The 14,837-nt window shown below is 34.2% G+C and overlaps 1 protein-coding gene across 1 annotated transcript in view; it reads right to left on the bottom strand.

Moving 5' to 3' along the window:
* Positions 1 to 8,565, bottom strand: part of LOC106472966 (sodium-dependent proline transporter-like) — a gene marked incomplete at its 5' end in the record, with an annotated part of 29,304 nt that extends 20,739 nt beyond the window's left edge. Inside the window, 4 exons of the mRNA XM_022401491.1 lie at positions 851 to 994; positions 2,330 to 2,461; positions 5,802 to 6,000; positions 8,300 to 8,565. Coding sequence (XP_022257199.1) covers positions 851 to 994; positions 2,330 to 2,461; positions 5,802 to 6,000; positions 8,300 to 8,565 — 741 coding nt within the window. The remainder of the gene's footprint in view (positions 1 to 850; positions 995 to 2,329; positions 2,462 to 5,801; positions 6,001 to 8,299) is intronic.
* Positions 8,566 to 14,837: the final 6,272 nt, after the last annotated feature.

The following is a 14,837-nucleotide window of genomic DNA, read 5'->3' as shown; positions in this document are numbered from 1 at the left end:
CTGTCAAGTGGGTTGCATCCTTGACGTAAGAAACAGCTTTAGAAACGATAGCAGAGCAAGATCTGCCACCGGCTCAACGGTCCGCAAGGGCTATGGGGAAAAAAAATGCTGAATGAATAAAGAAATAATTATGTTTCTCATTTTCTAGAGGGGGCCAGTGCCCCCTCTTGTCTCCCCATGCGGACGCACATGGATAGACGGTTTGACACCATTCTTCATCATAGTTTTTGTTTTGAGAATACCAAAGAAATGAAAGTCACGAACTTGGAGATCAATATTATAATCGGTATGGAAAAGTACTGTACTTTAAAACGCAATTTACATGTGATGCCGCTAGTAGAGGAATGGTAATGACCAATAGAGACAGTACAATTTATATGTGATGCCGCTAGCAGAGGAATGGTAATGACCAATAGAGACAGTACAATTTATATGTGATGCCGCTAGCAGAGGAATGGTAATAATCATTAGAGAAAATACAATTTACATGTGATGCCGCTAGCAGAGGAATGGTAATGACCAATAGAGACAGTACAATTTACATGTGATGCCGCTAGCAGAGGAATGGTAATGACGAATAGAGACAATACAATTTACATGTGATGCCGCTAGCAGAAGAATGGTAATGACCAATAGAGACAATACAATTTACATGTGATGCCGCTAGCAGAGGAATGGTAATGACCAATAGAGACAATACAATTTACATGTGATGCCGCTAGCAGAAGAATGGTAATGACCAATTGAGACAATACACGTTGGGCAACAGTATGTAGCGCCTGGGAAAGAAAATTCCCTTTCTCTCTGAACACCTCTAGTATCTTAAAATGTCTAGAAATGCAAATCTCACCGTTAGTGTTCCACCAGTTATCACACGAGCTCCAGGGAAGTTGGCTAGTGAAGGAAGATACAAGGTAGAACAAAGACCAGGCCAGAATCATGTTGTAGTAGATACCAACCAGGAAAGAAATCAAAACCATGGCGTATCCTAGGCCTGAGGATATATACATAAAACGACTTGGTAATTAAAACATATCAACAAAGCTAAGAAAGTAATATATTTACTAACCTGTAAAGTTATCTATGACACCAGAAAAAGAGTAAATTACAAGCTTTAACACTTGAAGTCGAAATCTATGTATTGTTTGTACAAATAAAGCTTTGTGAAGAAAGTACTATATGATTTAATTTCTGCAAACAAATAATTTTCCTTACAAATTCAACCATTAGCAGAAAATGTATAAAATTATCTGTATTTCTTTAAACAACCACTCGACTAGGGGAAACAAACAATTACATGTAGTCATTTTTGTTAGATTTACAAAACCCATAGAGGTTAGTAGAATGTAAATATTGTAAGACTGTATAAGATTATCTGGGTTAAAACTAGAGTGTGATGAGAATTTTGCTCACAGAACATTTTATACAAGCTGAGGTACCAGACCTTTGTCCGGGTTACGAACTTTAATGCTTAAAAATGTTATGATAAATAACACAAAAATCCTAATTTTCACAAAATTTATTTATAACATAACATATTATTACAGTATTAATTATTATATCACCCAAAGTTTTGTATGAACTTTAAGAACTCAATATGTATATACTTAAAACATGGTATACACTATGCAGTGATCAGGATGACTTTGTATTAAGAGGTAGCGGCTAAAGTAGTGGCGGTAAGTGTGCTTTCTATTACCCGCTTTCAACACCCAGCTCTTAATGTCCTTCCACAGTGTTTTAAGTGACTCATCAATTGACAGCCATTTCCCGCAGAAGTATCTTACGGGACAAAATTGAAAGATCACGGTCAAAGCCTTATGGTGGTTGTTGGAGTATAAACTTCAGCTGAGTTTATGCATTATTGCAATAGTGCGGTCATTGTTTTTCATTGCATTCCTCCATAGAGAGAGTGCTATTGCATTTTCTAAGATATATAAGACGTTCATGTACCTCACACACACGCACACACACACTTTGTGTATGTTGCTTATAGGAAATTTAATAAGTTTTTGTGTAAGGACGTGACGTCATGTATTAATGTAGTTTACGTTAACTTACGTCACGGATAATAAATGCTTAATAACAGCAGTAATGGAGATAGAGGGGGTTGTTAACCCCTCATTAGTATGCCCCTTTTTTAAACTATCGTCTCACAAGGTTTGGTTGAGATTGGCCCAACAACAGAGAAGTAGTTAGATAACGAACATACAGACAGAAACACATATTTTTGTGCTTTATATATAGAGAGAGGGAAATAAAGTTGGTGTAGTTAAACAAAGAGGAGAAGTGGATTTTATGTACGCTGACGAAATTTATATGACCTTACCTTGAAATACTGGGGCTATTTTCCATATTGTAACTGGCCCTTCACTGGCAAACTGGCCAAAAGCCAACTCTAAGAAGAACAGTGGTAAGCCCACGAAAGACAACATAATGGTGTATGGAATAAGGAAAGCACCTGAAATATAAAGTTTTAATGTAAAAACTGATCATAGAAGAAACATGTCATATACCAGATTTCTAGGAAATTTAGCTACACTTTTCGGTTAGATAAAATATTTCAATGTAAAAATGTCAAAACTGATTAGAAAGAGTTTCAAATACAATAATTTAAGAAGGGTCAAGGTTCATCCAATTTAACAGAAGGATGTAATAACACCACCGTGACTATATACAGGACGAACCTTTGACCAGATCTGTGGTACCTGGCGTTACCACAGTTGTTACAAATTTTGGAAATGTTGCCATTCACATGTTTCTTAAACACTCTCACATCACAATAAGAACAACAGTTTCATATCTGTTTTAAATGTAGAGAAATTCTTTATCAAAATGTTGTAAAATAATTTATCTTCTGCTTTTTACGAGACAAATCATATAGTAAAGAATCAAAGAGCGACACGAAACGAAGTTCGAATGATAAATATTAACATGAACAATAATTTGACAACTGTAGAACATACATTAAATATTTTTGGCCCTCATTCTATATTCATTCTTCTACTTGTTCCAGACATAATAAAAAGGGGGCCAAGTGTTCCCCATAATTTTTTTAAACTTAGTGACGTTCATAACACATATTTATAACTTTGTCTTTTTTGTATAGCTTGTCTCTTTCTTACATCGTATTTTATCCCCTTATATTCTAACATAGGTTTCTCTGTTTTGATACGATTTAACTTACCAAATACAATACAGAATTTACTGGTGTTATTAACTTATAATAAAATGTTACAACACTTATGATAACGTAGTGTTTAGGTGTTGTATTCATCATACTATAGTGTCATAATACAGTATTATGTATTGTATTTGTCACACTACAGTGTATTATGATGTAGTGTATTTACCATACTACAGTGTGTCACAACGTAGTGTTATGTAGTGTATTTATCATACTATAGTGTCATAATACAGTATTATGTAGTGTATTTGTCATATTACATTATTTCATGATGTATTGTTACATAGTCTGTTTATCATACTATAGTGTGCCATGATGTAGTGTTATTTAATGTATAGCCCTCCAGTGGCACAGCTGTATGTCTGCGGACTTACAACGCTAGAAACTGGGTTTAGATACCCGTGGTGGGCAGAGCACAGATAGCCCATTGTCTAGCTTTGTGCTTAATAACAAACAAACAATTTAATGTATATCTCATATTATAGTAGTGCTATATATTGTATATGTCATAATATAGTGTTGTGAGATAACGAATTCTACTTTTATTTTGTTATGGTTTTATTTAGCATTCACTTGTTATTTCTTGTATTGTCTAACTTAACTATGTGTTTTTAGTTATATTAAAGCGCTAACTTACCTTCTCGCTAGAGCACGTTGATTTTGACACAAGCTTTCCTCTAGCGGTGACGTACAGATATTAATGTTGTGAAAGATTGGGTAAAATACCTAGGCATATGAGATGTAACCTCGTGATCTAAACACTAAATAAAAACTAAAAACGAGTTAGTTCACGAGATATAATTAGAATGAGTTATTGCAGATTGTTCCTTGATATTGTTACTGATCTTGAGAAATTGTATAATTTTGGAATAGTGTGTTGTTTTTTTCGGAATTAGGTTATTTTCTTCTGATTCTTTTTTTTTCCTAATTCCTTTATTTCTTGAAATTAGTAACGTTAAAATTTATGTTGTATTGTTTATTAAAGTTTGTGTTTAGTCCTGGCCAGACACGGATTTAATAGATTTTTATATTATTTTATTTTTTGTAAGTGATAAACGTTGTAGCTTGAAAGTTGTATTTTGGATTTCTGTTATATTTTAATGAATTATTTTTGTTAAACCCTGGTTTTAGCGGCCTTTTGTTTAAATCCGTTACAGTGTGCCATAATGCAGTGTTTATGGAGAGTATTTGTCGTAGTGTAGTGTGTCATAATATAGTATTTATGGAGAGTACTTTTCGTAGTATAGTGTTTATGGGGAGTATTTGTGGCAGTGTAATGTGTCAGAGTATAGTGTTTATGTAGAGTTTTTGTCATAATGCAGTGCATATGAAAAGTATTTGTCATACTTTAGTGCCATAGTGTAGTTTATATGGAGAGTATTTGTCATACTGTAGTGTGTCATAGTGTAGTGTTTATAGATAGTATTTGTCATAATTTATGTAGTGTTTATAGAGATAATTTGTCATACTGTAGTGTGTTATAGTGTAGTATTTATGAAGAATATTTATTATAGTGTAGTGGTTATAGATAACATTTAACATAGCATATGTTGTGTACAAGGAGATGATTTGTTATAGTGTAGTATTTATGAAGAGTATTTGTCGCAGTTTAGTGATTATGGAGAGTATTTGTCATACTGTAGTGTGTCATAGTGCAGTGTTTACGGAGTGTATTTATCATAGTGTAGTGCTTATGTAGAGTTTTTGTCATACTCTAGTGTTTGATAGTGTAGTGTATACGAAGAGTATTTGTCGCAGTGTAGTGTGTCACAGTGCAGAGTTTATAGAGAGTAATTATCATAGTGTAGTGCTTATGTAGAGTTTTGTCATACTCTAGTGTTTGATAGTGTAGTGTATACGAAGAGTATTTGTCGCAGTGTAGTGTGTCACAGTGCAGAGTTTATAGAGAGTAATTATCATAGTGTAGTGTTTATGGAGAGTATTTTTCGTAGTGTAGTGCTTATACAGAGCATTTATCGTAGTGTAGTGTTTATGGAGAGTATTTGTCTTAGTGTAGTATGTCACAGTGTAGTGTTAATAGAGAGTAATTATCGTAGTGCAGTGTTTATGGAGAGCATTTGACATAGTTTATGTAGTGTTTATGAAGAATATTTGTCTTAGTGTAGTGTGTCACAGTGTAGTGTTATTAGAGAGTAATTATCGTAGTGTAGTGTTTATGGAGAGCATTTGACATAGTTTATGTAGTGTTTATGGAGAGTATTTGTCGTAGTGTAGTGTGTCACAGTGCAGTGTTTATAAAGAGCATTTATCGTAGTGTAGTGTGTCACAGTGCAGTGTTTATAAAGAGCATTTATCGTAGTGTAATGTTTATGGAGAACATTTGTCATAGTATGTGATAGTATAGTATTTAAGGAGAGTATGTGTCATAGTATAGTGTGTCATAATGTAGTGCTTATGGAGAGTATATGTCATAGTGTAGTGTTAAATGGTTTGTTTAAGTTAACATAGTTGTGATAATGAACCTTGTAATTAAAGTATTAAACTGTAATATAATGTAAGTCACTGCTTCCTCTTACATTATATGAAAAAGCCATTTAGAATCGGTGATAAGTTCATTTACGTTGATTTTTTGAATTCTTTCCCAGAATCTCACCTCCTCCGTTCCTGTAACACAAGTACGGAAACCTCCAAATGTTTCCTAGGCCTACAGCGTAACTGAGACAAGAAAGAAGAAACTCGACACCACTGGCCCAATTTCCACGTTCTTTGTTCTCGTCGACTTTCTCTACCTCCGAGATGACTAACTGTGGAACCGGGATACGAATGGTACCAATTGGAAAAGCGCGGCGAGCCTTGAGATGTAAAGATTAGGTAGCATTATTCCCAGAACTCTTATTATGATACTTTTTATTCTCTGGTTAGAAACACGATGAATACTGTTTTTTTAATTACACACAAATCCAAGTCATTATATCATGAGGATCATAATATTGTATTTAAGTATCGGTAAAATCACTTTGATCTGTATTTAATTTACAAATTAATTATATCTGTTACACACACTCTATGTAGATTTTCATGTAATACATCGAATACCTATTACCCACACTTTTACATCGTACTTTCATGCAATACAGTGAAAATCGCAGCGAAACGTTTCTTCCAAGAATCAATATAAAGTCGACTTCACAAGTTAGTTTCATTTAATACAGGAAAGATAGTAAAAAATACTGTTTAAGTTGGTTAATCATTATGATAAAATTACTAGCAATAACTTGCCACGTTCCAAGAATCAATAGAAGTCGACTTCACAAGTTAGTTTCATTTAATGCAGGAAAGATAGTAAAAAAAAACTGTTTAAGTTGGTTAATTATTAAGAAAAATTACTAGCAATAACTTGTCACGTTCGTTCATGCTCTATCTGACGATCGTTCATCTTGACAACAGTCCTGCAGCTTAGTTTCTATTAAAAATAGTTCCATCGTAATGATGTTACGTCCAAACCTTCTCTTGGCGAATCCAAAACCTGATATAGAACGTTTTTGATTATGTTGCCTGGAACACATAGACGGCTATTTGCCAAGATCTTTGTGTTCGTGGGTTTGCAACTGTTACGGCACACTTTACTTACCACATCTAGGGTATAGCCTATTACAGGTCTTTTTCTGTATAGTCCTGGTGCTCCATAATGATCTATATTCACTTGTTTTCGAAATAAAACTATTAACCAAAAATAATAGGCCTGTCTTGGAAATGCTATTACATTCTCTACAGTCGTGACTTTATATCGACTGCAGTTGTTACCTGATATGCTAAATTTGCATATTCAAAATCATTTTTATATAACTTACACAACTTTTAGAACAAATACTCGAGTATAAAACACACATTCAGAACAAAGATTCTAGTATGAAACAGACTTTCAGAACAAAGGCTCAGGTATGAAAGAGACTTTTAGAACAAAGATTCCAGTATGAAACAGATCTTTAGAACAAGAGCTCTAGTATGAAACAGATATTTAGAACAATAGCTCTAGTATGAAACCGATCTTTAGAACAATAGCTCTAGTATGAAATAGATCTTTAGAACAAAAGCTCTAGTATGAAAGAGCTCTTTAGAACAATAGCTCTAGTATGAAACCGATCTTTAGAATAAGAGCTCTAGTATGAAACAGATCTTTAGAACAAGAGCCCTAGTGTGAAAGAGATCTTTAGAACAAGAGCTCTAGTATGAAACCGATCTTTAGAACAAGAGCTCTAGTATGAAAGAGATCTTTAGAACAAGATTTTTGGCCACACACCATGTACCTCTCCTCCTCCGTACACCGTAACGCGTAAGAGGGTTAGGGCCATTTAATTTGGTATGGAATGAGCAGTAATTGCTGCACAACTATAATCTATATGTCATCACAAAGCTAATGCAGTTATCTTTTCTCTGATGTAATACGATTTAAGAAATAAGTAAAAAGTTTGGCCTTAATTGTGTAAAATTTGACTTGAGATATTCTGAGTAAAGTTTATAACTATATTTGAGATAGGAATCTTTAAAATATGTAAATTTTCTATCACGACCAAATGGCGCTTTATACAATATATATTCCCCATTGAGCAGACGGGTTTTACCATTGGTAAGTAATGTCTGGGATAGTTTCTATCCTGCTACTATTGAAATTACTGAAATATGTTTTATACCTTCACAAAACATCAAAATGTTAAATAAAGACAGAAAAGTTTGCTTTTTTCAAGTGAGAAAATGAGATGAAAATGAAGAGCAAGTGTAGAATATGTGACCAACGTGTTTCCTCCGTGAATACAGTAATATTGACAGAAAAAGGTGTTGAGGGAATTTTGAAGGCTGTAAATGAACGTAATAGTAGTGAAATAAGTGTGTGTGTTGGAGGTACATAAAGAGTGTCGTCGTTCTTACACAGACCTTAAAATAGTTGCTATAGAAATAAATCAAATAAGACATTTGATGACTGGCACACTTTGCGTTCAAGGGTAACAGTGTTTACTTTCAATGAAAATTGTTTGTTTTATGTCAAATACATAAATGAAACAAGGAGGTAAAAGTGTTACAAATAGTTTTATGTAGACATCTATGACAGTCACGCCTACCATGTCCATCTGTACCTCAATAGCTGGCCCTAACCTCATTGTCATTCTTGGGCCCTTCCTCTTTCTGTTGGGTGAGCTTGGCGATCTCAATTTGTGCTCTTAAACTCTCTATTTGCAGTCTCTCCTCTCTCTTTTCTTTTTCTTCTTTCTCAGTTTGTATTCTTATTCTTTCTACTTCCAGTCTCCCCTTTCTCCCATTTTCTTCTTTCTCTTTTTCTGCTCCTATTCTCTCTATTTCGAATATCTCCTTTCTCTCATTTTTCACGCAGACATGTTCAGTTACCTTAGAACCCCCTTTCACTTTAGAAATCGCCAGTTATGGCTAAGCTGACAATCTCGTAGTCTAACTTTACTTTTTTTTATGTTCACTAACTTACTTACTTCCTCTCTGTATTTATAATACGCGAAAGAAAAATCTAGAAATATCTAGCCCTCTAGTAACAACAATATTAAACATAACGATAAAAACTTCGAGTAAGATGACGTAAACGATATTTCAAAAGCCAAGTACAACAATTAAACTGCATACACAACGTACAACTTGTACAGAGTTACGTAACGAAACTTGTTATAACTATCGTTTTTAAAATAATTACCTTTGAAACTCTTGTTATGAAAATTATATAATTGTTAAATATTAAATCACTAAATATACTAAATAATAACTCTTAAACTGAACAGTCTTATATATCCAACAACGTGTCACTACATTTGCAGAGTTAGTTGTAAAGAGTTCTAGTTTTATGGGTCCTAAAATACTACCATCAACGTCTGGTGCTGCAAAATACCACAGCCTGAGAGTCTACTTGCAGATACAAGAGTTGAAGGATAATAATGTAGATCCACTGAAGCTTTCAGGTGTCATATTGAATCCTCTAAAAACTGACAAACCACCTGCTCCAGAAAACTTATGAAAATTATCTGGTGCACATGCAAGACAAGAAGTAAAACTTTAAGTTGCAGTTGCAACAAAATTGATTTCGAATGTAGTACAGCATGCAATACATGCAAATGAGTTAGCTGTGAACATTCTGTGCACCCAGAGATATATGATGACTAAAACATTACAAAAACACTTCAAGATCAAATTGATTGTTACCAGACATAATGGTATGTCTGGACTGTAATTTTCACGTATAATTATATAATCGAATTAAGTAAATACATTACTTAGTTTCAGCTTTTGTCCTTAAAATTGTGTATGCAACAGTGAACTAGCATACATGTATCTATGAAAAACAAAACAGTTCTTTTCGAAATTGTTCAGATAAATTCATTCTGGCCAAAAAAAATCCAATTTTAAATGTTGTTTTTTATCATTTTGCATCAGTCAAAAGACAAATGTAGTAGCTTTGCAATGACATATAAATTATAGTTTCTTAGGAATTACTTCTCTTTATATACCAAATTATCGGACTCTAACCCCCTTACACGTTACGATGCAGGGGGATACATGTCCTCATATGGCCAAAATTCATATTTAGCGTACAGAGGCAAAAGAGGATTTTTAATATATTGTTTGGAAAACCATTTCTATTCAATTATATTTTGGGTGTTACGACGACAGGATGACCCGACTAATAGTGTAACACATACTACATATACATTCCACTATACTGAATATTATTATGTTATAGCATAAAATAAACATACATTAAACTGAATATAAGTATTGTGTAACACATACTACACAAAAAATATCATTACATTCAAAATCAGTATATTATATTATATAACATACAATACATACATACAATTATAATGAATATCATTATTGTTTAACTTATACATACCATTACACTGAATATATATGTGTATTATAATACATACTACACAAACATATCATTACATTTAATATCAATATAGTGTAACACATACATACCATTACACTGAATATATATATGTATATTATCATACATACTACACACATATGATTATAATGAATGTCATTATTCTTTAATATATACATACCATTACACTGAATATATATATGTATATTATCATACATACTATACAAACATACCCTTACATTGAATATCAGTATAGTGTAACACATACTACACATATACTATTACATTGAATATCAGTATAGAGTAACACATACTACACATACATACAATTATATTGAATTTCAATAGAGTGTAACACCTACTACACATACATACAATTATATTGAATTTCAATAGAGTGTAACACATACTACACATACATACACTTACATTGAATATCAGTATAGTGTAACACACACTACACATACATACAATTACACTGAATATAAGTATAGTGTAACACATACTACACAAACATACCAATACATTGAATATCAGTATGGTGTAACACATACTACACATATACATACAATTATATTGAATATCAGTATAATGTAACACATACTACACATACACACAATTACATTGAATATCAGTATAGTGTAAAACATACTACACATACATACACTTACATTGAATATCAGTATAGTGTAACACATACCACACAAACATACATTACACTGAATATCAGTATAGTGTAACACATACCACACAAACATACATTACACTGAATATCAGTATAGTGTAACACATACTACACATATACCATTACATTGAATATTAGTATAGTGTAACACATACTACACATACATACATATTGAATATCAGTAGAATGTAACACATACTACACATACATACATATTGAATATCAGTAGAGTGTAACACATACTACACTTACGTGCAATTACATTGAATGTTAGTGTAGTGTAACACATACTACACAAACATACAATTACATTTAATATCAGTGTAGTTTAACACATACTACACATATACATACCTTTACAGTGAATATCAGTCGAATGTAATACATACTATTCAAACATACCAGTACATTAAATATCAGTATATTATAACACATACTATTCAAACATACCAGTACATTAAATATCAGTATATTATAACACATACTACACATACATACCATTACACTGAATATCAGTATAGTGTAACACATACTAGATATATCGGTAGTGCCACCACAGTGTTTAACACACTATATCTACCAACTCATAACATGTACTTGAAACTGAGAATTTGCTGATAAGTTTACAAACAACTATATGTAAGGTCAATAAAACGATTTATTTTTAGGAGAACATACTACACGTTTTAACAGAACATTGGTCTGTTTTTAATATCTTAAGAACTGCTACTTAAGCTACTTTATCTTCTTACCTTGTGGGTTTTGAAAATATTCATCTTAATTTTATCCATAGTAATGCTAGTTAGCAAATTAACTTGGCGAAACGACCGTGCAGTTCAAACCTAAATATACTCTACTCCTTAAAGTATCTACCACTTGGAAGTAAGCCACACTACGTATTCTCGACATCATTCCACGATTGGCTGCAAGATATCACACTGCTTTTCCTTAATTAGAAAAACCATATCGAAGACACATGGTCGCTATGTCAATTTGTATAAGTTAGGTTGAAAGTTTGTCCTCCAGCCGTTTTCAGTGGAGCTAGTGCACATACATGTATCTTTTGATGAAGTCATACTTCAAGGCACGACGTATTTCTCAACATCTTTCTCTTCTAGTTATCTTGAGGTCAGGATGTACTTGTTGAAGATTTCTTGATATATCTGAGGTCAGGATTCAGTTCTCAAAGACTGCTTCGCATACTTAAGGTCAAGGTATACTCTGTAGCGTTTCAGTCCTGGCTTGTCTGGTCTTTGGTGTGTCATTGTTTTGTGGTATTTGAATGCAGGGTACTATTTCTGATACGTTTATCCCCTAAGAGATGTGGACTTACATTATTGCCGGCATTTTCTTTCTGTTTTATACTTACATTTCTGTTTTTAAAAAAAAAAACAGTAAAACTACGTAGATGAGTGGTTTTATACAAAAATCAAACACTTGCGCGTGTACAGAATAACTGTTTTGAAGAGTTGGGATCGACGTAACGAGGATTAGAAGACATTTTAAGAATTAGTTAGATGGTGAAGAAATGTCCGTATTTGCTCAATATTTGTGGAATTTTACAATGGCTAAAACAGGTCAGCGTTCGTACAAAAATATTGGAATAGAAAATATAAAATAAAAGCTTTTACAGAATTATATATCAAACAGTATATGACAAAATACTACGTGATTTAGGTAGGTTAGATATATTGTGAACTGTCTTCCGTGTTTCAATTTTTTTTGTGTCGTGTGTCAATCTGTAAGAACCAGCTCTTAGCTAGATTACTCATTCTAGTTTCTGATAACCTTTTTGGGTGATACCAAATTGAACCCTTCCTGTCACTAGGCTATGTTAAAGTTCTGCTAAGGACCTGGTCAGTCTCTTAATAGACAAGACTGTTTGTTTAACACTCCATTGAAGCAAGTAGAATCGCACCCTCTCCAGTCAAGTAGCACCAAATCCTTTCAGACAAATAGCACTACACCTGGTTATAAGCTGGTCAGTCTCTTAGTAGACAAGACTGTTTGTTTAACACTCCATTGAAGCAAGTAGAATCGCACCCTCTCCAGTCAAGTAGCACCAAATCCTCTCCAGACAAATAGCACTACACCCTCTCCAGCCTAGTAGTACTACACTCTCTCCAGACAAACAGCACCAAATCCTGTCCAGACAAGTAGAACTACACCCTTTCCAGACAAGTAGCACTGCATCCTCTCCAGCACCATAGCACTACACCTTCTCCAGCCTAATAGCACTACACCCTCTCCAGCATCATAGCACTACACCCTCTCCAGACAAGTAGCGCCGCAACCTCTCCAACCTAATAGCACTACACCCTCTCCAGCCTAATAGCACTACACCCTCTCCAGCCTAATAGCACTAGACCCTCTCCAGACAAGTAGCGCAGCACCCTCTCCAGACAAGTAACACTGCATCATCGCCAGCACCATAGCACTACAGCCTCTCCAACCAATAGCACTACACCCTCTCCAGCACCATAGCATTACACCCTCTCCAGCCTAATAGCACTACACCCTCTCCAGACAACTTAAGTAGCATTACATCCTCTCCAGAAAAATAGCCCGAAATCCTCTACAGCCTATTGTGCTTGGGCTAACATTTGTCACAAAGGTTACTACTACGGTAATCTTGTCCCTTGTAATGGGTCACTATGAGATGTTTGAATTTGTTTTTCGTTTGGCGTTTCCTTCTCAGCCCCTTTAATTAACTACGTTTCGTAATAATCTTTGCGTAAAGTACTGAAGTACAGATCAGGGAGGTTTGTCAGTTTCGTCATTCCTTTGTGATATTCTCTCCTGGCCAATATAACATTTCTAAAAAAAGTTTTATTTCCAACATAAACTTAAAATATAACGGAATTAGGCAATGTTCTTCTGATTTTCGTGAACGTAAACATTAGAAGTGCAGTTTTTCCTGTAACTCGGAGATACATTTCCGTGCCATAGAATTTTGTACGTGAATCATATTTCACTTCGTTTGGATGTAAATACATCTTTATGTTATTTTTATCACTTGCTACGATGTCCAACCAGTCTAAACCGAGCTCTTCTTATGACCGAGTGTGGTGAAATCTGGTTTCATCCAGCACTGTCTGGCAAACAGCCAGGGGTGTTCGCTTAGGTATATTGGGCATTCTTCTTATAATTTTAGAACACTTTTTTTAAACTCTGGCAGATATTTCTGAGCAAAAGAGGTACTCATTTAACTCCTCTACTATTAAGACCATAGTTCGGTAGCCTACATGGTTAAAAAGATCACTAAGAAGTATATATCTAGAGAAACTTTAAGTTGATTTCAAGTTCACTGGCGTCACTCCATCATGCTGTTTACGTTAGCACTTGTATGATTGTTTGTTTTGAATTTCGCGCAAAGCTACACGAGGGCTATCTGCGCTAACAGTCCCTAATTTAGCAGTGAAAGACTAGAGGGAAGGCCACCCACCGCCAACTCTTGGGATACTCTTTTACTAATGAATAGCGGGATTGATCGTCAGTTTATAACGCCCCCACGGCTGAAAGGACGAACATGTTTGGTGGGACGGGGATTCGAACGCGCAACCCTCAGATTGCGAATCGAGAGCCCTAACCATCTGGCCATTCCAGGCCCACTTGTATGATGAAATATAAGTTTAAAAGACGTATTAAACTACGTATTACTGTTAGTACTCCGTAAATATATCTATATTTGCACAACGCTTTCCTTTAACGCTTTACTCTAATTATGGTAGACATACACCTTCAGTAAATTCCACACTTCATCTTTTACTTTAATCAGACGCCTTAAGTAAAATCCTATTCTTTACACTGTACATTAAAAGAGATACCTTCAATAAGTTCTTACACTTGTAAGTTAGATTATTACATTCAGTGAACTATAAATTGGACAGCGTACATTAGACAGACACCCAGGTAAAATATCGCACTTCACATTGTATTGTTACGTCTCTGTTCGTTTGATAATTTCCCGGTATAAATTCTTCCCGAGGAACTTCAGAGATACAAGTCCTTTCTTAAATAAAACTAGTTTATTATTTCTCAATTCAACTTTGTAATACACTTAATTTCCACAGTCACTTTAAACACACGCTATAATT

The sequence above is a fragment of the Limulus polyphemus genome, unplaced genomic scaffold, assembly GCF_000517525.1.
Source record: "Limulus polyphemus unplaced genomic scaffold, Limulus_polyphemus-2.1.2 Scaffold5778, whole genome shotgun sequence".
Classification (NCBI taxonomy): Eukaryota; Metazoa; Arthropoda; class Merostomata; order Xiphosura; family Limulidae; genus Limulus; species Limulus polyphemus.
The sequence above is the reverse complement of the archived record's forward strand: the minus strand, read 5'-3'. Positions and strand labels throughout refer to the sequence as shown.